This window comes from Apis mellifera, linkage group LG3, assembly GCF_003254395.2.
Source record: "Apis mellifera strain DH4 linkage group LG3, Amel_HAv3.1, whole genome shotgun sequence".
NCBI classification, from domain to species: Eukaryota; Metazoa; Arthropoda; class Insecta; order Hymenoptera; family Apidae; genus Apis; species Apis mellifera.
The window spans coordinates 5,469,535-5,493,602 of NC_037640.1; the positions used below are offsets into that span (position 1 = coordinate 5,469,535).

At 29.4% G+C, this 24,068-nt stretch overlaps 1 protein-coding gene across 4 annotated transcripts; it reads right to left on the reverse strand.

Annotated features, from left to right (window-relative positions):
- Positions 1-813: 813 nt before the first annotated feature.
- Positions 814-23,844, reverse strand: LOC410953 (MLX-interacting protein). 4 transcript variants are annotated; one of them, XM_006560923.3, is made up of 16 exons: positions 23,599-23,844; positions 19,858-20,233; positions 10,416-10,522; positions 6,186-6,259; positions 5,405-5,530; positions 5,075-5,288; positions 4,847-4,942; positions 4,486-4,759; positions 3,907-4,411; positions 3,603-3,782; positions 3,359-3,503; positions 2,980-3,077; positions 2,253-2,716; positions 2,045-2,168; positions 1,810-1,939; positions 814-1,705 (listed from the first exon to the last, which is right to left on the reverse strand). In XM_006560923.3, exons 2-16 carry the CDS (start codon positions 20,214-20,216, stop codon positions 1,584-1,586), a joined length of 3,018 nt encoding a protein of 1,005 aa, XP_006560986.1. In that variant the 5' UTR covers positions 20,217-20,233; positions 23,599-23,844; the 3' UTR covers positions 814-1,583. The 4 variants fall into 4 exon arrangements, with proteins under 4 accessions (XP_006560986.1, XP_394429.4, XP_006560987.1 ...); XM_394429.7 differs by having other exon boundaries at positions 2,980-3,182; XM_006560924.3 differs by lacking the exon at positions 23,599-23,844 and having other exon boundaries at positions 2,980-3,182; positions 10,416-10,518; positions 19,858-20,192.
- Between the last annotated feature and the right edge of the window lie 224 nt (positions 23,845-24,068).

The following is a 24,068-nucleotide window of genomic DNA, read 5'->3' on the forward strand; positions in this document are numbered from 1 at the left end:
CATAATATAAAGTTAAATAAAAGATAACTGTATATTGTAAAAATTAATTAAACATATTTATAAAAGTAAAATTTTAACAATTATTAAAAATTTCAAGAATTGTTTTCTAAAGATTGTCTACTGTTTTTGATATTTAACTATATACAATAAAGTATTTAAAACTAATAATATTACAATATACAGAAGTCTTTTATAACCTTAAATTCTAATATTTGAATTCTTTTATAAATGATTTGTACATTATCACATGAAATTTCGTATTAAAAACTTCATATTTAATAACATTAATAATATATAAACTTATAATTTGTGAGCAACCCATTTTTTTATATACGTTCGATTTTTTGCAATATAAATTTTTATTCTTCTAAAATTATTACTATGCAAGTATCAACAGTTATATATTTATCATAGAATATAAAATTAAAATTAAAAACATTTTAAGTGATTTAGTTAAATTGCAACTTTTAAATTGTTAAAAACACAATTAATTAAATATTTTTAACAATTAATATTTCTTATTCCAGTCTCTTGTTACAATTTCATGGCACTAATTTCATTTTAAATGTATTCAAATATATATTTTCATATAGCATACAAAACTCAATTAATTATTTGATGTTAATTTGTTATAAACAATTCTTTATTTGTCATTTTAATGAAAGAGTTTCCAAAATTAAAATATCTTTTCATGAAAGTTATATTTCAACTATTATAAAAATATACCGATAATATAATATGTATTTGAGTCGCAAAATATATTATTTATAAATATATTTATCCTAAAACTGTATGAAACATTATCAAAAAAGAAATAGAATAATTTCAAGAAATAATGATTCCTTTTTTTTTTATCATTGCAAGTGGCATACTTAGTTAAAAACAAGCATAGTAAAAATATGGAATGGTTTGCTCTACACATTTTTCCTTCCTTTTTTTTTTTAAATATTAGCAATAGATATATATAGGCAATTATTACAATGAATTTAATGAATTAATAAAAAAAGAAAAAATTTAAGAACGAAAAAAAGAAAGGAATTTATGATAAAAAATTTTTATCGCAATATACGAGTGTAAAATTACATAATTTTTTTTAATGCTGAATGAACATAATACGTAATGTACGTAATTATATAATAAATATGAATGTACTTTCCATTTTGTTAATATTTTATATGAATAATTGCGATAATCGCTATAAAAAAGGATGTTTAAATCTCAGTGTGTTCCAAATTTATGTAACAGTCTGTATATTATAATATGTATTTTGTTAAACGTTGTGAGTAAATTCATGTATACATCTTCACATTATTTTTTTCTTTAACAATTAGTTATTAAATTTTATGATCACAATTTTGAAAAATATAAGGGAAAAAATTGCACTTTAAGTCCTTTCCATTTTCAACCACTATCGTTGCAAAAAGAAACCTGAAAGCTTACTATAAGAAGAATCGTCTTAAAAATTTTCACATAAGTTTCTTTCCTAAATTAGCTTACTGCTACGGTAACTGCTTTTCTTTTGCTCTTTTTTTTCAATATATAAACAAATCACGTTTCACGACGTATTTGCATATTACAATTGGTCACTGAGTTGATCGTCGTCGTTCTGTGCGATCGACTGCTGCAAGTGCTTCTTCGGGTAGACGACCAGGATCTGATAGAATATCAGTGGCAGTACACAGATATCTTAGAGAATTCAGAACAGCTACAATGATAAATGATTATAAATAAATCTTCTTAAATATTTTTATTTATATATGTTTGATTTTATTATGTTATTATTAATATTTTTATTCAAAAGATACGAACCTGGTCTGAGATCAACGAGTGAGCAATGTTGCTCGACCCATAATATTGTACTTCGATATAAATCTTCAATACTTGCGGTTGATACCGAAGTATTAAAAGAAATCATTAAAGGTTCAAGCAATATACTGAACTAATTATTTTATAAAGAAAATATACATTTCATCTTATGTATCATACACTCGGTTAAAAAAAGAAATTTTAAAACATGTTTTAAAACACGTTTTAAAAAGGATACAATCCAAAATTTCCAATTCTCTCGTGTACGCGTGCGTACGTATTCGTCAAACATCTCCTTCATTTTGTTAGTTCTATGTCTAGATATTGGAGCACCCGTTGCAGGAAGCATAGATTGACAATTACTGTAATAGAATATTCATTATAAATTCAATATAGTTTTTTTAAAAATGATTAATTTTTTTTTTTCATATCAACTTTCTTATTACCTAATAGATGTATTAAGGCACTCAATTTGATGTCTTAAACTATCCATCTCTTCTTTTAACTGATTTCTTTCCGCCCTTAACTGCCTAATATAATCTGCTCCTTTTTGCAGCATAGCGGCTTTGCTCATCTTCGTGTTTGGATTTTGATTAAGCTGCGGTATTAAACTATGCAACATATCAAATCCATTTTTAATATTATATCTACGCTTTTGCTCTGCGTGAATGTGTCCAACTCTCCTTTGTTCTTTATATTGTCCTCGTTCCGTTTCACCTTTTATGTAACCTCGATTTGGCGATAATGGACTTCCTATGCTCATCGGACTATGCAAAGGACTGAGATTTAACCCTTGAGGACTGTGCGCGTTAGAGTTATCCTTCGGTGATCCGGGACTATTTTGTGGCTGATGCGTTTGAGTGTTTGTATTTAATAACATTTGTTGGCTGCAAGTAGTCTGTTGCATTGCCTAATATGCAATATACAGTTGAATACATCATATATTATACAAGGTGAAAATTTATTATTGTCAGTATCAATGTTATATAACCAGTAATATCTTTATACATATTATTTAAGTCTTCGCGGCTCAAGCTAAAGAGTTCTACTTGTATATTATTATTATTGTAAGACATTAAATTGACTTTACAAACATCGAATGGAACTTCTTTCTTGAACAACATTGACTTAAATAACTTTTGATTTCGAAATAAAATGCAACATAAAAAATACCTGTTGTTGTGATTGCACTTGCACTGTAGATGTTTGCATAGTTTGGACAGTAACCGGCGTGGTAATATGGTGGGTTGTCGTTATCTGCGTAGGCGAAGCTGAAGGTGGAAGCATAGATGAGATGTATTTCATAGTGGTTGTTTGGTTCACTGTTGGCATTATATTATCAGCCGGCATATTCATTGTGTGTATACCAGATGTGTCTATGTAATAATGATATTGAAGCTTTTATAATATTCTTTATATCGAAATATATATAATACCGATGTGATCGATTTCTCTTTACAATAATTTGTATATCTTATATATTATTAAATGATTTATAAAATAAAAAATGAAAACTTAATTATACAAAAATTGCATTTTTTAGAATACATACTATTAGTGAGTAACTGTGCGAGCAAAACATTGTTATTTAGATTTAGAGCAGGATCACTCGCCGCCGATACTAATGGCGGTGGATGAATTCTTGGCGAGGTTAATGATGAACTGCTTCGAGATCTATTTCTTGCTTTCATTTGATACTGAAAAAAAAAATTATTATTATCATAAATATTTTAAATTTCTTATATTGCATCAAGATAAAGAAAACCTTATGGATTTATCATAATTTATATATCAACCTTAGGTACAGCAAAAACTTCTTCTTTTTCTGAATTAGACGTGGTAGACTGCGGCAATAATTTTGTCGGCTGTATAGTTGGTGTAGTAAGATCCAAACCGGAGGATCTGCACTGTAATAATATCGGTGACTGTGACGGTTGCTCTGTGGAAACCGATACGACTTGTTGTGTTGGGTGTGTCTGAAAAATATTACGATAATCTAATTCTATTGCTAATCATACTTTCTTGTCTTGTTGATGCAATATTCAAATGAAACACCATATTTTAATAAAACAGAACTTATCACGTTATATCTGAGAATACCTTGAAATTATTAGTGTTGAATTTACATTGCTGCGCATTAAAGCTTTGCGGAAGTGTAGAGAATTTATAACATTGTTGCGGTTGAACAACTTTATATGGTTTTGTAGAAATCGGTGCAACTGGTGGTAAAGGTCTAATACTTCTATGCTGACTTGATACTATGGAATTTGTTTGTCCGAAATTTTGCTGTACAGTCACCAGATTTGTGATAGGTGAAATTTGATTTGCATGAATAGATTGATCATTCAATGATGTCATTTGAACTTGATTTTGAACTGGTGTTAAAACAGTTTGAATCTCCATAGCATAAGGTGGCTGTGAAGATTGTTGATATGGCGAATTTTGTTGTTGCGCTGTACGTTGATAAGTATTTCGTTGCTGAGATTGTTGAATTACTCGATTAGATCTCGAAGAAATTCTACTTGGCCGACTTTTTTCTCTGACAGGTTGACTGGTCGAGGATTCATAACTTTGTTGTATAGTATTATAATTCTCAGTTAAAGTTCTACAATTTATATATGAATATTAAAATAGAATTTCATTTTAAAATATTTTAAGTAATGAATAATTAATACTCACATATTATTATTTCTGAACGTATTCGTTGGCTCTGGTTGAGGTTGAGTATATATTTTAGCTGTATATTGAAGATTTTGTATAGTACCTGCTTGTTCGTCCTGTACTAACGTTTGTTGAGAAGCTTGTTCATTCTTAACCGTCGCTTCTTGGCTCAATTCGTTAATCTGATTCATAGGTGTCATCAGATCGAGATCAGGATAATTTGTATTCAAAGTACTATTTCGAAACATATCGTCTTCCTCAGGGACAGGGGGCAACTTTGAATTCAAAAATTCTAAAAGATAATTATTATAAATGTTATTCTTTATTAATATATTATTATTTGTATTTATGTATGATTAATTTCACGTTGATTTAATACCTTGTAATGGTTCAAGAGTATCCATAAAATCATCTAAATTTGGCTGGAGTGGTCCTAGGCTGGGTTGTATAAAATCCGCCAGACTAGCTCCTCGCGCTGCAATTGCAAGTAACTATGTTATTATATCATTTATATATATTAATTTCTGTTTTGTTTATTTTTTATGTTATTCTATGACTCCTTATTTTGTGCTTTTTTGTTTGGTAGCAATTTGAATTAATGAGTTACCAATTTCTCTCGGATCGGGAAAGTATATTGGTTGATTTGAACTGATTGTGGAAAATAATGTATCAGTCATAAGCTCCATGTAATCTTCATCAACCATCATACTCTCTCCTCCTGGAGTCCCACTTGTCCCTCCGTGTGTGTTGCCTGTACCTGTTCCAAAGTTGCCCGAAGTTCCTAATCCGTTGCCCCAATCTAACACGTCCATCGATTCCATCTAAAATGATGATTCAAATGTGAATAAGAAATATTAATGATTTTTAAAAAAAATTAATAGCAGAATTCTCTCAGAGAGAAATAAATCCAATATTAGAATTTTTATAGATAAAATACCATTTCGGTGCCATCTTTGTTCGTCCAGCCAAGGATTTTGTTCCGATAAAACATACGCCATTTCTTGTATTCTGCAGTAACCGCCGCTAGTTTTCGTTTCCAATATTTTCCTTCTAAGACTACGGCCTGATAAAAGATATTTTTAAAAATCATTTACATCGTTATCGAAATATAAAAACTTGATTAAAATTCTGTTATTAAGAAGTACAAGGCATTCAAAAATTAACGTTATACAATATATGAGATATAATGTAATTCTTTTTTGAACAATTAATATATGATATATTTTTATTTCATATATATTTTATATATTCAATGAATAATATATGTTGAATTTCAAATTATAAAATAACGGAAATTCAAAAGATGTGATTTAAACAATCCATTAATAACGTATATTTATAAAGCATATGGAGCGAGTATACCGCCGGTTCCTAGACTCAATTGTAATCTATTTCAAGTACAGATTGTTTGACAATCGCTATTTAAACAAAGAAGAGCTACTTGGTTTACAGGATACGCTCGTCTTTTGTATGCATTATTTCTCCGCATTAACTTTTGCTCTGCCTTGATCTTGAATCATTTAAAAATCATGATTACAAAATCCTACAAAACCAAAGGTAACTATCATCAATTAGAAATTTTAAGAAATTAATAATATTATTATCTTTTTGAAATATAAAAAATTATTATCGCATTGCACTTTGAAATATTGTACTTATAAATCACCGCAAGAACAATGTTAAATATTCATTTATCAAATAGTAATAAGCAAACGTACCTCAGGTTTATTGTGAGTATCAACATCCAATGGAGACGCGAATTGGCACACCAGCGTATTTTGCTTCAAAATAACTGAAACAATACAAATTTACATTACTTATCCTTACTGGTCTCTATTTATGAAAGAAAAAAAAAAAAGAAAAAAATACAGAAAGGAAAAAAAAGAGAATATTTTTTAATGTCCTTATTTTCAACGACTTTTTTAAACATATAAAAGAATTCCAATCAAGATTATGATATTATCGATATGCGATTTGGTGCGTATGCACCAATTCAAAGAAACCATGAATCCGTCTCTAAAAATAGCAGCAATAAAAGACCGAATTTCTCGAAAGAAAACTCGTATTTATGTTAGAAAAAAAAAATTTATAAAAACTATTACATGTTTCACGAATATATAATCGTATTAATAAATTTTTTTATTTCATTATTTAACCGGTACGCACCGAAAATTCAAGTTTTGCTACTAGAAAAGAATTTGTTATGATAAAAAGAAAAATTATATACGAACCACGATGCGTGTTTCTTCGACGAACTTAATCGAATCGACTACGCAAACGTTTGGAACGAGTAGTTAGCTGCCCTTCGATCTACGACCATGCTCGATATGTTCGGTATATCGGATCAGAGACGCAAGCGTCCCGATGCCTTCTTTGCGGCGACGCATTTTGTAGCGTATTCGCGAAATAATTCTTGTAATTAATAAATCACAAATATAAAATCTTGCAATGTTACTTTAATTGGAAACTGAATTCGAACAATCCAATTTTCCACTGTTCAGAACCTCCAAATCGATGCACTTCCGCCTCGACTCCGTGCTCGGTGCTTCGTTTGTAATACACCCTTTTTTAGAAGAAGAAAAAAAAATCGAGGTATATATAGAAAATTGAACGAAGATTACTTTAAGAGATAAATTGACGTATTAGAATGATTAGAGATAAAGATGTGTTAATTCTTTAACTTAACAAATGAAAAAATTGTTTTGTTAAGAATAATGTTTTATAAATATAAACAAAATTAATTAATCTATTTTCAATGATCTTTCCTGAGAATTTTAAATAGTTAAAGTAAAAATATGATTAATTTCGACAAAAAATGGCGATTTAAAATTACACTTTGTAATGAAAATAGAAAATATAACAAAAGTAAAGTACGTAATAAGAAAATTAACATAGACGAAATTTAAACATCATAAAGTATGCAAATTGAAATCGCAAATATTCATTTGAGAAGAAGACAGAAATCGATGATCCATCTCTTTTCGACTTATTTTTAACAATTATTTACACGCGATAAACAAACCGACTTAATTGCACATTACAATATAAGATTTAAACGATCTTGGTAGTAAATAACAGATATATAAATTCGTAAAAAATAGCTCTGTTTCAAACATCCAAAGAATCAACAAATGAGGAATCATTTCTTCAAGTTCTTTTCCTTTCGCATAAAAATCCAAAACTATTACTTATAGATTCGTCTACAACATCGTTTTTAACCACGAATAGTATTGGCCGGTTAAGATCGATCGGCACGCGATTTTCGATGTTGACATATGCACGATTGACAACGCGGCTAATTTAAAAATAGCGATAGTCGAAATGTCAGTGAACGAGATACGGTTTGCACGCGGTTCGATGTCTATTGCACAATTCGATCGATTTATTTAAAAGTCCATCTTCTTATTCACGCGATCTAAGCGCTTCGAAATACATACACCCTCTTATCTATAAACTCATTACATTCTAATATATAATGAATTTTAAACAAACGTCTCGATAACGAATTATATTATATATAGAAGAAAAAAAAAAAAAAAAAAGAAAGAAAGGAAAATAATTCCTCATTCATTCGATAAGGTAGCTATATTACGTCAATTATTCGAAGACCTTGACTTTGATTCCTTTTTAATCACTTCCTTCAATGAATTTTACCTCGATTAATTTCTCTGATGTTTTGACTCGAAGAAAATTTACGAAACGTAAGAAGAAAAACGATTAAAGTATATATATATATATATATATATATATATATATATATATATGTAGTATGTATGTATAATTTAAACAAGTCGTTTCAGTATCGAAGAATTTAACGATGAAAGCTGAACAAAGATAACCAGTTGATGTAATTTCACCACAAGGAAAAATTCCGAATTTCTTTGGATGACGGTATTCGCAAAACTGAACGAGCTTGGAAATTTTGCAGAAGTGCACCGAGAAACTGACGTGGTAGCCGATGGCGGGGATTCTTTGTCACTAGTGCGTCACGTGCAAGATATTTTTTTTTTTTTTATTTTGTACAACACTATTTACCTTATCGCCTTATTTTTGCGGCAAAATATCTTGAATCAATTTAATTTGGCTTTAGATTACGCTTTATCTCACCACCTTTGTTTTTTGATTCGTAACTCGATGAAGAACGTAGTGGTTTTCTTTTCAAATTTTTAGTAAAAGAAAATTTGTGACTTTTCTCGTATGAACTTGTTTCGTCGACAAGTCTACTCGAAATGATTAAATGAAATACCAACAGAATTAAACAAAATATTAATTAAAATAGAACGCCATGATTGATATTTCGAAAAAAATTTTCATTTTGTTATGAAAAGAGATTATGGAAACTTTCGTAATTGAAAAATTATCGTGCTTTCTATTAACTATTCGTGCTATTTCTCTGATGAGAAATTTTTTGAAACAATATGAGAAAAAATAATATAAATGAATAAATAATGGAATGAGATAATAATTTTGTTTCAATATTTCTGTATTCGAGTGTTTAATAAGTGATTATGATATCAAGAGATCTTGAGGAAGCAATATAACTTTTGAAATTTATTAAAAAAAAATGAATAAAAAATTTTAAGACGTCGAAACTTGAGAATTGGATAAATCAAAATAATCTAATCAAGAAAACTGTCTCTTTAGATCAATTTACTTCTTTACAAATAAATTTATATTTTATGATTCGTATTATTTCAATCAATACTATTCGGATAAAAGTGTAAACTCTTTTTAAATTTGAAAATTAAATTTAAAATTGCAATTTTTGATTTTGCTAAAGCAAAAAGAAACTATATATTATTTAACATAAGAAGTTTGTGTTCACAAGTTTAAAACCATCGATTGGATGATAATTTTCAAAAAAATGAAATAATAGTACATAGTTCAATAATCGAATGATTCAAGATACAATCAATTGTTTCGAGATAATATGAATCAGTTAACTCGTCTTTAAAAAATTATAACTGCTCTATTATTAATTAAAATTAATCTAATAACATGATTTTAATTTTTTAAGAATTTTTAAATTTGAAATTTATCATGATAATGATAATAAGTAATATCATGATAATAATAGTAAAATTAAAACAATTTCAAATTTTAATTTAGTACTAATAAAATAGTAATAATGATAAATAATATATAAGCTTTTAATAAGATCGAATATTCAGTTTTTCAAAAGAACCTTTTTCCCCCCAATTATATTCTCCAATCGCATTCTCCTATGACCCTCGACCGCAATCGTCGACCATGACAATTCACCCGAAGAAAAAGCTGTCCCAGCCAGAAAAATACAAAAAACAAATACATAACGTTATCACAATGACTTCGGGTTATCATATGATTGTCAAAAATCAGCAAAATTAACCATGTCTTGAGCTTTGTATTTCCGGTCGCGCATTTCTTCGCCGTTTTCTACGATGCTCTTCGAAACGTTTAAAGATTAAGATTTTCCTAACAATTATTCTTTTAAATATTCAGCTAACAAGAGATGTTTCATCTATTTCAATGAAATTCTATATTTATATTTACGATAAGTATAATTTTAATTACAAATATTTAGTTAATTATGAGAAAAATTTACAATTTGATATAGAAACAAATACAGGATTTTAGTTTAGCATTTACATCTTATTATATTCTTTTTTTTTTCAAATATACATATATCTACTTCAAATTATATTATATTACTTGACTTGTTCATTATTTTTTTTAGAGAAAAGTACATATTTATCACTATTTGAACATATTTTTGTATAGAAAAATTTTAATACATTTCAACAATTAAATTATTTATGTGTAGATATAAAACTGTCCTACCAAATCGCAATCAGTGAGGTCTATATCTGAAACATCTCTCGAAAGCTGATATCATCATCAATTTATTACGTCTATATTTTACGCGCTTTCAGGGTCGTGGTTCTGTGTTCACACGTGCATTTCCTTACATTGCATGTGCCAGCATCTCCATATCACGTTGTTCAGTCTAATCTTGTCCTTCCATCTCAGCCTGATTCCTTTGAACCGATTCCACTTGGGCGATGTCAATTTCTGTCTGGAACAAATTCAAATGCCCATACGTCATACCCACTGCAAAACCAATCTTCGTAAATATTTTAATAGATATTCAAATAAATCATGAATTACACACGTCGGGTCGTAAAATCGGTCTTGAGAATTCTTAATTATAATCATCGTAATGACAAAAAAAAAGAAAGAAAAAAAAAATGTAAACTAATGTGTATAAATATTCTTCAAACAGCTGCAAAACTTGAGACAACTCGCGCAAGGCAAACAAGAATTTATCTGAGTTTGTTAAGTATAGTTTGAGGAAGTTGTCGAACGTAGTATATTAACGTCGTTGTAAAATAATCGACGGTTAATCGACATAGCTTTGAAATATACCGATAAGTTTCTTAGCCTCGTAATAAAGGCTAATCCATCGTTATCGCGCGGTTTTTCTCCGCTTTCAATAATTTTTCTTTTTTCTTTTTCTTTTTTTTTTTTTTTTCCCCCTCGCATAACGTTAGCGAGAGCTAAAGTCACGAATCCAAAGCTCGGATCATATCTTTTACGATATTCTCGAGACATTTTCGCGAGAATCAGATTTATCGTTGAAGAAGCTATGTTTGCTCGAGCACGGCAAACACTTTGCCGTGTTTATTCCAACCAGGAGAACGATTCTAAATATAAGCGTGCATGGAAGAAAATGGGGACGGATTAACAGAAATACTATGACTTTTTATCATGCTCGTTTTACTGGATTGGGAAACAACAATGACTCGTTCACCGATTAATAAATTTAAATGTTGTCGGCCGATATATGAAACGCGGCTGCTGTCTTTTACCGAAGATTAGAATTTACAATTTATCATGTCTCCGATAAAAGATTTTCGAGTCAAGTTGGATCGTTATTATTTGAACGTTTGTTATCTATTGTTATATGATACTATATATAATACGCTTCGAGTTTGGAATTTTATCGATAAAAAAACTGATGGATTTAGAAATTAAATTTTAACGATATATATTACGATTTTGATCGATTTTATTTCGATTTACGAATTTATTGAAATTGATTCACTCATTGATTCTTCGTTCGAAAATTTTACTATACGAATAATTATAATTTTTTGCTTATACCGTATCTTTTCTACGATATATATAAATATTTACGTATGAATCAATATATTTATCTGTGAAACATTATAAAAAATTAGTATATAAGTTCATTTATTGATATATATTATATCGATAATGATATTTTTATCGTTGTATTTACCAGCATTTAAAGGGTTAAATCGATTTCACTATCGACGATTAATGAATTTTTTGAAGCAATTAGTCTTGCCTTCAGCCACTAATCTACAAACCATAAATAAAGTCTACATAGATAAATAAAAATAACAATTTGCTAAGATCGCAATTTAAATTTATGTCCTATATTCCTATATTTACTTAAAATGATTCCTAAAAGAAAATTGCTAGTAAATTTTTTTTAGTTAAAGCCTAATAAACATAATAGTCAAATTTTTCTTATTAACCATTATTTATTATTCAATAATGAAAACGTCAATCTTCTTTCTCATCGATTATTAATGAAAAATCAATACAATGAAAAAAATATAAATGGAAAGATCGATGATCTCTGACCGTATAGATCATCATTTTTCGCGATCACAGATTTCTTGAGAGCAAATTTCTCAACGTTCAACGTTCTTTCCAATGTAATATCAACGAAAAATCAATAGTTAGAGATGATAGATAGAATGATTTCCACTAAATATTCGTGACGACGTGCGAAGTGTTCTTCCTTCCTTGGTATTAGAAGATTGTATCTGTATCCATTGGCAATAATTTCATTTTTATTAAGATTAAATCGATTAGATAAGAATCCAGCAGAAATACGACGTAGGCAACTAGTTTCTGGAAATCTTGATATTTCGCACGATTTAGAAAAATATTAAAATAAAACGCTGGGGAATTGGATTCATTTAAATTTTTATTCTTGACGAAGAAAATTTGACCGAGGAAATGTAATCAGTTTCGTAAGAAATTTTCAGAAAAAGAATTTTTTACGATAAAACAAAGATTAACAAGAAAAACCATAAACGGAGGAAAAAGATCATTTAAGATGATAACAATTTTCATCATGAATTAAAATATAATTTTATTTTCCTTATTCTCTTTATTTATTTATAAAAAAATATCTCGACGTAAAATGATGATTTGATCAATCAAATTTCTGATTTGATAAAAATTGCCTAAGAGAAAACGTTTAATTCAAATGTTATCAATTCTGTAATAACACATTATCATTTTTGATTATCTAATATTAAATTGGAATTTTTCAACTTCAAAAAAAGAATCAATGGTGTATTTCATATATGAACTTTAGAACTATTATGTAATTATAAAGAAAAAGTACTTCGTCATCATCTTTACAAAGATATTTTTAAAAAATGTAAAAATATAAGTTGACTTAAAAAAAAAAAAATTATGAATCGCAACAAAATTAACAGAAATTTTTTGTATATTTATTTTTTCAAATTTCCAGTTTTTCATGATACCACGGTTCATCATGTTTCATTAAACAATTAAATCATTAGACGAATATCTAGAACAAATCGTTGAAGATACACGATCACAATCGCGCGGCATCAAAACCACACGAAAGCAAAAAGCAAAAGTCATTCATTCTTTCCCGCCAAATCTGTCTCTCTTTTCTTCGACCAGAACGAATAATCTTTCGCGATTAATTAACCGTGAGCATCCCGTTATCAGATAACAATTTATTTGTTCGTCACAAGCCAATGGCATGATCCATCGGACTGGAAGGGGCAAAGTCGATTATCATTTTCGTTTGTCGCGGAATTTTTGTTTCATATTTATTGAATATTTTCTCTTTCGATTTCTCTTTCTTTATTTTTTTCAGCAAAGTATTCGAATTTAGCTGCAAAGTTTCAAATTTCTCATGAATATCTTGAAAAAAAAAAAAAAAAAAGAATATTTTTAGATAGATTTAAAAATAGAGAAGATAATAGATTCAAATCTCTTGCAAATACTTTAATCAGAAAATTCTACATCGTATTCTTGAAATAGTTTTGCTTATAATTCAAAAAAACAAAATTTAATTTTTTAAAACAATTTTATAAACTAAAATTCTTACTTATTTTTAAACATCTTTTGTAAGTAATAAATAAAAAGTGATAATAAAAAATATTATCTCTTATATTAATTAAATTGCATGAAATAAATCTTTTGTGTTTTTATGAGCTTAATTACGAAGAATTAGAATTCTCTATCGTGGAGACTTAAAGTTTCGGAAAATTTTGATTAATAGAGTTGTTCGACACGTGGCGATAAAAATATTTTAAGCAATGTGTTCGATATCGTTTTCGGAATAAAATTTGAATGTCTGAGTAGAAATATCGCTTGAAATTGGAAAAAATTCGAAACACGGATTTCAACACGGAAATAGATTTATGAGACGAAAACTCGTATTATCTTCGTTTTAAATCAAATGTTTGTAATCGTATATTTGATCATGTACGAAAAAAAAAAAAATTCCAAAATGCTTCCATAGAGAAATTTATGCCTCTCGTCAATTACGTGAATCCGATTGTTATCACAAATAAGAATTGCTTGATTATCTATAATATAGAAATATGAGAGTATCTTCTAATGAATGTTAATATATGTATAAAAATTCTCTATAGAATCCATCTACTATATCGTTAAATTTAATTTTTAAGAAGTTATAAAAGCTCATCAAAAATTCATCGAGTCGAATTACGCGATTCATTCAAGATACTAAAAAGATTATTAAATAGTAAAGCAATTGCGATTAATTTAGACGAATGTGCAAAATTAAAATTGATTAAAATACGAGAGCTAATACAAATAGCAATAATAGATGCGTATGTAAAGAATCAAAGATAAAAAGGAATGAAAGAAAAAAAGAAAAATCAATAAGAATAATTAAACATAATAGCACAATAACAATGAAGTACTGCACAAACTATGCTGTAACTAATTCTAGAATTTTATTTGTTACAAAGTTGTAACATATTTACAAAATCTAATATTGAAGTTTTCCTATCAATTTTTTCAATATTAGCAATCGAATTATTCGTTCATTAAGATTAGAGACATTTTTACAAGAGATACGTTAAAAAATAAAAAAAATTAAACCTATTGTTCTCGCGCTCTTATTTCAACGATAGGACTACTACTTTTTCATTCTAATTTCACCTAAAATTAAGTAGTATTATACAAAACAGAAGAAAATTGATCGATATGCAAAAGTGGTCTCGTGCGAGCATGTTTGCGCTTGTATTCGCGGGAAACGCAGGGCACACGCGAGCGGTGCATCTATACTCGATGACGCAGTAACCTTGCACGATAAAAGACACGTTGTGACACACAGGCCTTTACGGTAATTTAGCTTGATTTACTTTTTCGAGTTACGCGTGTCGCGAGAGAATGACCACCGTTTAACAGGATGCTCGCACGAGACTCGAACACCTACCTTCTATCTACTTCTTTTAAGGTAAGTTTTACTAAGGTTTTCGATGAATAGAGTAGACACGGTTTTTTCAGATTTTCGAACGTAATTCGTTTCGAGTGCGAAAATTTACAAATTTTTGTAATTAGAAGCTATCATTAGAACAAATGCAATTTGGAATGGTGAACCTGTTCGAAGTTTGAATTAAATCGCTTTTGAAATTGAGGATCATTTTCAATGTACCCAATTGTTGACTTTTGATTAGAAAAATATTAAATTACAAAGAAATTCTTGTTTTTTTAAATAAACAATAAAATTTCTTGTAAATAATTAAACTTGTAATTTTTGAAGGATAACAATTTCTTGTAATTTCTCTTTACAGATAATTGTCAATAAATATGAAAAATTTCGATAACAGATTATTACCGAAATACTTATGTATACAATATTTATTCCACGAATCGATTAAAATATACGAAGCTATTCTTCCTATTCTTATATTGAATAACTATAAGAATAAAGAAAAAAATACTATTCATTCGCATTCATTCAAGTGTCGAATCGAACAATCACGATACCTGGTTGAATAATGCGAGCACGTGTGTTGGCTTACTATCGAGCATAGTTGGACGGTATCAAAGAGGATCGTCAACGAACGTGTCACATAACTCTTATCCATTGCCATTTTACGACGAGGTGAATTAGGTTTGAGACAAGACACGCAATAGGAAACCGTTGCTTTGGCACGGAGAAAAATCGAAGGCAACAAGAACGAAGTCATCCAGTACCTAAGACTGAAGCGCTGCACTAAGAGACGAACTTGAATCATTGTTGAGGTCAATTGCAATTAGTGTAGAATAATTGTCACCTAAACGCGATCATAATTACCAACGTTTCTTTTCCAACACTATGAGTCATTAACGAATCGTTAAATTGCGATAATGATCGAATCAGTAATAGTTACGACATTTTATGCGATGTGCCATTTTGACAGGAAAATTTATGATCGAGATTTCATTTTCAGATATTGTCACGAATAATAGACTTCTTATGGAGAGAAAAGAATAAGCAATTTGACGTAACAACGACAAGGCCGTAACACGCGAAAATTCTTTCGTATTAATATTGTTCGTAGAATACAATGACAACAATGACGTCACTACGTAATGAGAAACGTGCATATAACACAGTGAACAAAAGACGCGAGCTTGAGATAAATATATTTCGATTTGTCATCGTGCAGTAACAATTTCTGATGTTACGATTTTTTTGGATTTAGGGACGAGCGTCGAAAGCTTGGGACAAATTTTATACAATGTAAATCATCTACGACAATGAATCGAACAATCGACATAGACATTCACGAATCTTTTATCTTTTTACGACGGTTATTACATGATATTTCCTATTTTCTTAATATCATCATAAGTAGAGTTGGCACAAAAAATTTGATAAGTTGTTCGTGCGATATGAGTAATCTTATAGAGAAGTATATAAAAGAATATAGCTACAATGTAATTTCCAACTTCACTTCATGTGCTTATTCGTCACTTGCGTACACAATATATCAAAGTTCCATTCTCTTTATCATACTGTAGCCAAACACCAAGATAAAGTATTGAAAATTATCTTCATAGTTTGTGAAAATAATGTCTTAAATAAATAAATATATTTTCAACCAAGCTTTTTTCGCTCCAATTCAATTAGAAATTTCCTTTTCAATATTTTTGAATATTTTTCAAGCCCGATTTTTCACCATATATCGGTATATAATATCGAGTAAATTGTTGCTCGTGTACGTCGATAAGATATGCTACTTTTATCAGCCATTACAGCCACTCACACACAAGAAAGGATAAGAGGCGTGTCAGAATTATTTCACCTGATACGAGTCCTGATTCAGAGGTTATTTCTCGGCATAATAAAATAGTTTTAATCGATTAAAACAAAAAAAAAAAAAAATGAGTATATATATTTATATTATATCTTTCTTTCAACCAACAGAGAACCGTTATTTTTTTTTTCTTTTTTATTTCGCTCCATTTTACGACATGCTGCATGCATAAACATAATTTACAAGCGTGTTGTTTGGAGTAGACGTTTACGTTGCGTCATTATGACAATAATATCACCATGTTCTGCTACCGATATAAAAATATATATATCTATATTTTTTTCAGTTCGTGCGGCCAATTGCAGTTCCGACATAAATCATCATCAATCGATTAACCTTTTCATCGTGAAGGCGGAACAATAACAATAGAGACGTTATCGGCGGAATATTACGATATCAGAGTTCATTTATTACTCAATCTTTAGGACAGACTAAAATAACGATTGACCGGTCGAATAAAGTAATGCATTTATTTCGCGTGTAGTCGAATTACTTTGTATTGTAAATGTGAGGTTCACCGTTCTTTCAGTCTTCTGTTTTCTTTGTTTTTCCTTCTTTTTTTTTTTTTATGTTAATTCATCGATAATTTCACAACATTATACGATATATATGTATAAAATATATAAAATGTCAATTCTAAAAATAAAAATAAATTAAAATTAGTATACAAAAATATCCATTGATACATATTCAATCTTCACTTTTGTGATTTTTTTATATTTGTCTAAAATTGTTAACACCCTATATATATATTTTTCTGCAATTCGAAATATATCTTTTCTCTTTTCTCACAACATTCTATGTAATTAATTGTCCATGATGAATAAGTTTTGTTCGATTTAATGGCAAGAACGAAGCAAAGTTTCCATAACAATCGCGGAAACAAAAGACCAACAACGATAACGAGATAGTACAATTAAGTACATGTAACAGCAATTTCCTGCAAGTTGCTATATGTAATTTATAAATTCGTCTTAATTGAACGTAGTTTCTTATTATTATGAGTATAACAAGCTCTCTTGATTCCTTTTCCTTTCAATCATTCCTCTGCTTTTGTTTCAATAATTCCTTATTATTGATATACGTAAATAATATAAAAATATATAATCAGTTAAATAAAAATATAATCATTCGACAAATTATGGGATCTTTTACATGTGTCCTATTTAGGAGCAAAGATGCTTTTCGAAAGACTAAATCATTATGAAATTATTGTGTACAAAATCTGATAATTCTGCGTCATAATATCTATTCAACGTCAAAGTAATTTTAATGTCGTAATCGAGAAATTCAAACAAAAATTTTACGAAGATTTTGCAACTGAATTCTTGTGTGTCTCGGAAAAAAAGATAAACGAGATACTTTTTTTTTCTCAATATTATCATACACGAGTACTTCACAAAAACGAGATATTGCTAAATATCAAGAGATGTAAAAAATTTAATTATGGATAATTATGGATAATAAACAGTCGACGAAATATTTATTTATATCCATGAATTGGAATTATTCGCTGTTCGATTGATTCGAATGTTAAAAATACTCGAACAATGAACTCGTGCTCTTGATTATGCTATCCGGTTTACAGAGTCTCGGTATCGATTATTTTCATCGCATAGGACGAGCTTAAAAACAGAATTGTCAATAACAAAAGCAAAAATAAAAAGAAACAATTAATAGATAGAATAATAGACCATAACAATCGAGTTAATCCAATAGATTAGATTGATTCTTGAAAATGTGTTAAGCTTTCATAATTGATATCTCATTAAATTTTCAAGAAATCTCTCAAAACTTTCGATTAATCTATCAATCAATCTATTAAATAATAAATGGGATAAAGTAACTTTCTTTTTAAACGTAACAAATACGATAAAATAAAAATAAGATCGAAAAATGTTTATCTATGATTAACGAATATGATCAACTTGAGGAATTATTCGAAATTTGATTTGAAGTGAAAATATCTAGATCTATAAAAGACAAATAAATTTGTTTTCGTCAATTAAAAGGTTAAGCGTAAACGATCCGAAGGAAGTCTATAGCGGGATACAAACTGTCCCATAAAGAGAAAACGGAAATTGTCGTAGCCTGTCGATTTCGCCGAGGCCGAGCTTAATTGCAATGTTGTCGTTTGGTTCTACGGCCTCTTCTTCATTAATTCAATTGTCTGTTATCAAGCGGAATGTCGGCACGACATTTGTCCGGTTGCCGAGCTCGAAATACAACTAGAATCTGCGCTGCCCTACTAATCTCTCAAGGGAGCCGATTGCGAGAGAGAGGAATCACCACGCGTCGACTTGCGAGTTCTTGCAAAACGATTGTACACATTCGAATCACGAGACTGTTACGAGACTAGCATACATGGATACTTCTTTCGTTTCTGGTCATTGGCATCATAGTGTAAAGTTCGTTTCTCCTTACTCGCAACGAAACCACGACTTTCAATGATATTGATCAATCTTTCTAATCGATGAAGAGATACTATGTGAGAAACTTCATGTATTTTATACTGATACATAAGAATATACCTGGAAAATGGATGACAAATGGAAAGAAGAACGGTAAACTGAAGTTTCAAATTTTCTTCAATATTTCTTTAACCCTTTTGCTATTATATAGATGATTCTTATTGATCATCACTAGACGATATTCATATATATACAGCATTCACTTTTTTCAGATAATTTCTGTAAATGATAAGAAAAATCAATGTGATATATGTGATTTTACCAATTAAATTTTATAGATTGTCATATATACTTTTCTATATTGACAGATATATAAATATTCTAAATATTATATACCTTCATATTTTATATAACTTTTTAATCATATGTGCTATAAATGCAAAATAGCCACCAGTTCATTTTCAATTCCATTAAAATCAATGTGCATTCCTGATAAATCCTATCACCTACAAGAAAGCGCAAGATTTCTCTTCGAATCCATTAACCTAAGGAAAAACTGAGGGAAAAGAGAAACTCACCTGTATGCGAGAGACATGCACTGAAACAGCTTGTTTAAGGACGTCTCAATGCTGAGCTGCTGAGAAGTTTTTTCATTCGAAGAGCTATTGGCGAATTTCTCGTGCGACAATCCTGGAGGCGTGATGATTGCGACCTTGACAGCCTCTTCCTCCGGTACGGGAACAGCGAGCTCGTCCTCGTCGTCCTGAGCCTCCGCTTCGAAATCCGAGACCATGAAGTGACCGGAGTGTATGATCTCGCGGGAGTCTCTGCCGTTATTATCTTCCTTCCTCCCTGTCCCAGGACGATGAAAACTTTGACTCGGTGTCGTTGTCGTCATCATTGTTAACGGCTTTCTGTATATCAATTCGGCCTGCATCCCTCTTTAGCGCCACTCTGTGAAACATACGAGCGGCAATTCATATTTACACTCATATTTTCCTCTTTTTCTTTTATTTATTTATTTTTGTTTGTAGTTATTGCTATTTTCTTTCTAACTGATTAGATTAGCTAAATTAATTCTTGATGATTTATGAATTTATCAATGGTACTGAGAAATATCATAGAGCTTTTTTTAAAATGAATATTGCTATATGCAAATATGATATATTAGAGTTTCCTGTACCTTGTTACTAAGAGTGACATAACTTTAAAAATAATTCAGAAAAGAAAGATGAAAATAATAAATTATATTTAAAGATAAATCTTTGTATTTTTAAAAAACTAACCTTTTGAAATTGTGTCAGTTTCAAAACAAGAATAGGATATAATTATTGTGGTATATATGTAATAATATTATAGTATTTTGTAATTATGAGACATTATATAAAACAATGAAAAATTCTATGGTTGTAGATATCTAGTAAAGAAGATATTGACAATTGCTTATTAGCAATTTTACAGTTTGGTAAGTGATATAAATATTCAAAGAAGAGATATAAAACGAGCTCTAATAAAGAATTTAGTGATATTAGTCGACCTCATTTCACAAAATCTTTAAACTGCAGAGACTGCATATTCGATGTCAATAGAATAAATCCTTTACGCCAGACATAACAAATATTTTTATCAAACAATCGATAAGCTTTTAATTCTCTTCAACATTTATCTATTTCTCTTTAAAATAGAATATTGTTTTTATTCGATTTTCCTTTTATCTTTTTTTTTTAAATTTATATCTTGCGCATGCGCTTTTACATTTTTTCAATTTTCAAGTTTTTTTTTTCTTTTTCTTTTTAAATATAAAACCACTGTATTTAACAAGATGAAAACGAACATTTCTCGTTGAAACACTTTCTTCGTTGACGCGCAAATTCAGAGCATGTAAACAACTTTTATACTCGGTTGAACGACCGAAGATCGTTAAAGACATTTCGGTTCGTTTCCATGAAAACATGATCGCGCGCCAGAATCCTCAATGGTCAGTGACTCCCTCAAAATGCTGCGGATATTTCCTATCTAAAATTAAATACGACACATTTTATAAGAGTTTAATTGTTATTCAGAGAGAGACGAAAATTTTTCCTAATGACTGCAAGCAAAATAATATTTAATAATTATAGGAAGAAAAATTATAACCTATTCACATATTTTTATATAACATTATTGCATAGAAACGATAATTTTTGAATTTTTTATTTTCTCTATAAATAAGAAAGCAACCAATAGAACCAATGAATATTAGAAAGTTCTCGAGGTTAGGTTCCAATGACAGAATTAATTAACATGCTGAGTGGTAACAGAAAACTGACATATATACTTAGTTATACATATTGCAAAAGAACTAGGTAAACTTAATGTATATTTTTTAACGTATAAACTGATCAATTCAAAACATTCGAAAATTACTACTGTGTTAACGACTGATATGAATATTCATTCTTTAAAACAATTTGTAAAAGTTAACTTGTGATGTAGGTTCGTTGGTTTTAATATGCAATGCGTGTAGATACCTCTAATAAAAGTACATGGAAACCTTCACTGAGATACATGTTACGAAAACGTCTAACGGAAATCGAAATCCATTTCTAATAGGCAATGAATAGTCGGAATTCGATATCGTAAATTACAGGTTAATCCACTACATAACCGGTTTCAGAGATAGGTTTTTTTTACCGATCATGTATTAACAGCTGATGATATATCTTTATAAATGTATTGAAATTTAATTGATATTATTTATCACATATCAGATTTATATAATTATAATTCCACGTGTACAAAATTTACTTACTATTTTTCAGAGAGAAGAATAAAATATCAGTTAACTGATAAGTTTCAAAGTTATTTTAACGATGACAGTATTTCGACTAACATTATTCACAGTATTTTTCGTAATATTACGCAAGTATGTTTATCGAAACGGATTTTCTTTGCAACAATTCTATTTAATAAATGATTTTAATATTTCACGACATTATTATCTTAAAAGTGTTAATGCTCTTTCACCCCGATGTCACTTCGTATCGGTAAGGTTAACCGTTTTATCCGTTCATACACGAAGGTTTTTTCCTTTCCTCGTGGTTTTAAAAATTATGTTATATTAATAGAAAATGAAATATTATTTTTACTAATATAGTTATTTCAAGTTTTCGTATTCAAAATTTCTACAACTGTAAACTCTATCGATAATCTATCTCTATCGATAAATTAGAAGAGTAGAAAATGCACGATCGTATACGAGGATAGCACATTACATTGTGACGTAATCGTAAAATGTTATATGTTATACTTTATCAGATATGCCATTGCAATTTTATTTGTTTAAACATTTTATTTGTTTGCCTTTATTCATGAAAAAGCCAATATCAACATATACATATATACATATATATATATAAAACATCTTTATTTTTTAATCTCTATGATTCACAAGTTGCCAGTATCGAAGATAGAAAAGAGTTTAGCGTTTTTATAAGACGCCAAAACTCTTTTCAAATGGGCACACCTCGATCTCTTATGCAATCATCGGTCGTATTTAGGAACTCGTCACGGCGCAACAAAAACATTCTGCTTCGCCTACACGTGCGCGTGGCCACGAGAAACGTGTTTTTTAGCTTGGAGAAACATGGCCGTTCTGATTACGCGATAACAACAGCATATTCAAATAGATTGTCAGAATAACAACATTATAGAACCTTCCACGAAAAATGATAAGAAAATTTTTAATCATTATAAATGATAAATAGACTATAAACTTACTTGCAAATTTAATAAATTAAATGATAAAATGTAAATCATATGGGACTTTTTGATAATAGAAAAATAAGTTTAAACAGTAAAAATTTTTAATATTTCGTCTCTCTGTGAAAATATACACAGAGCAATATAGTATTTTAAAGTATCACAATAGATTTGGCAATGATACACGCATGGCACCTGTCATAATGTATGGTTAAATCGAACAAGGAAATTATTACGCGTACATTTTACTTATTTTCTTTCATTTTATTCATCTAGATTGCTTTAAAAGTCATTTAAAAATCAAAATATTGTCTTTATCTCATTGTAATAAAAATCGTATCCCGCGTTTCTTATATTTTATAGCAAATAAAATCTTCTTTGGATAAAGTAGACAAAAGTCTACAAAATAAATTCGTCATTCGTTCATTTAAAAAAATTTATCGATGATTAAGAATATATCTGCAATGTATATTATTTAACCAGCTATGTTCATTTCGGATTATGAACATGAATATATAACACAACACTTCTCGCAAGGATCACAGTTTTTATTGTCGATTTTTTCCTATCTCACTCACCTCTTCTCACTGCGTGTCACCACTCGTCGTTGATACGTATACACCGTTGCAACTTGACGACGAAATTTAACGATCCCTTTGTATTAATTTTTCTTCAATCTCGACCAATATTGTCACACTCACGCTCGCCGTCAGGCTGGGCCGCGCGGCGCCGCGCCCGGACGAGGCCCGTACGCGTTATTACACGGCATACGCTCGCTCATACTGGCAGTGACGCCATTTGCACGAATCCGCGTCCACGACGGACGACTGGCGGCTTTGTGTCATACAGCTGACATGGGCGCGTTTATTTCGACCAATCACAAATAAGCATCAAACGTAGCGCCGCATCTTGATATTTAAATAAATATTTGAACATTTCATTTTATATTTTCACTCTTGTTAAAATGCCGCGATATTCTAATATATTTTAAAATATTTTTAATTACTATAAATTATTCATTAAAATTCAATAAAAAAATTAATTATTC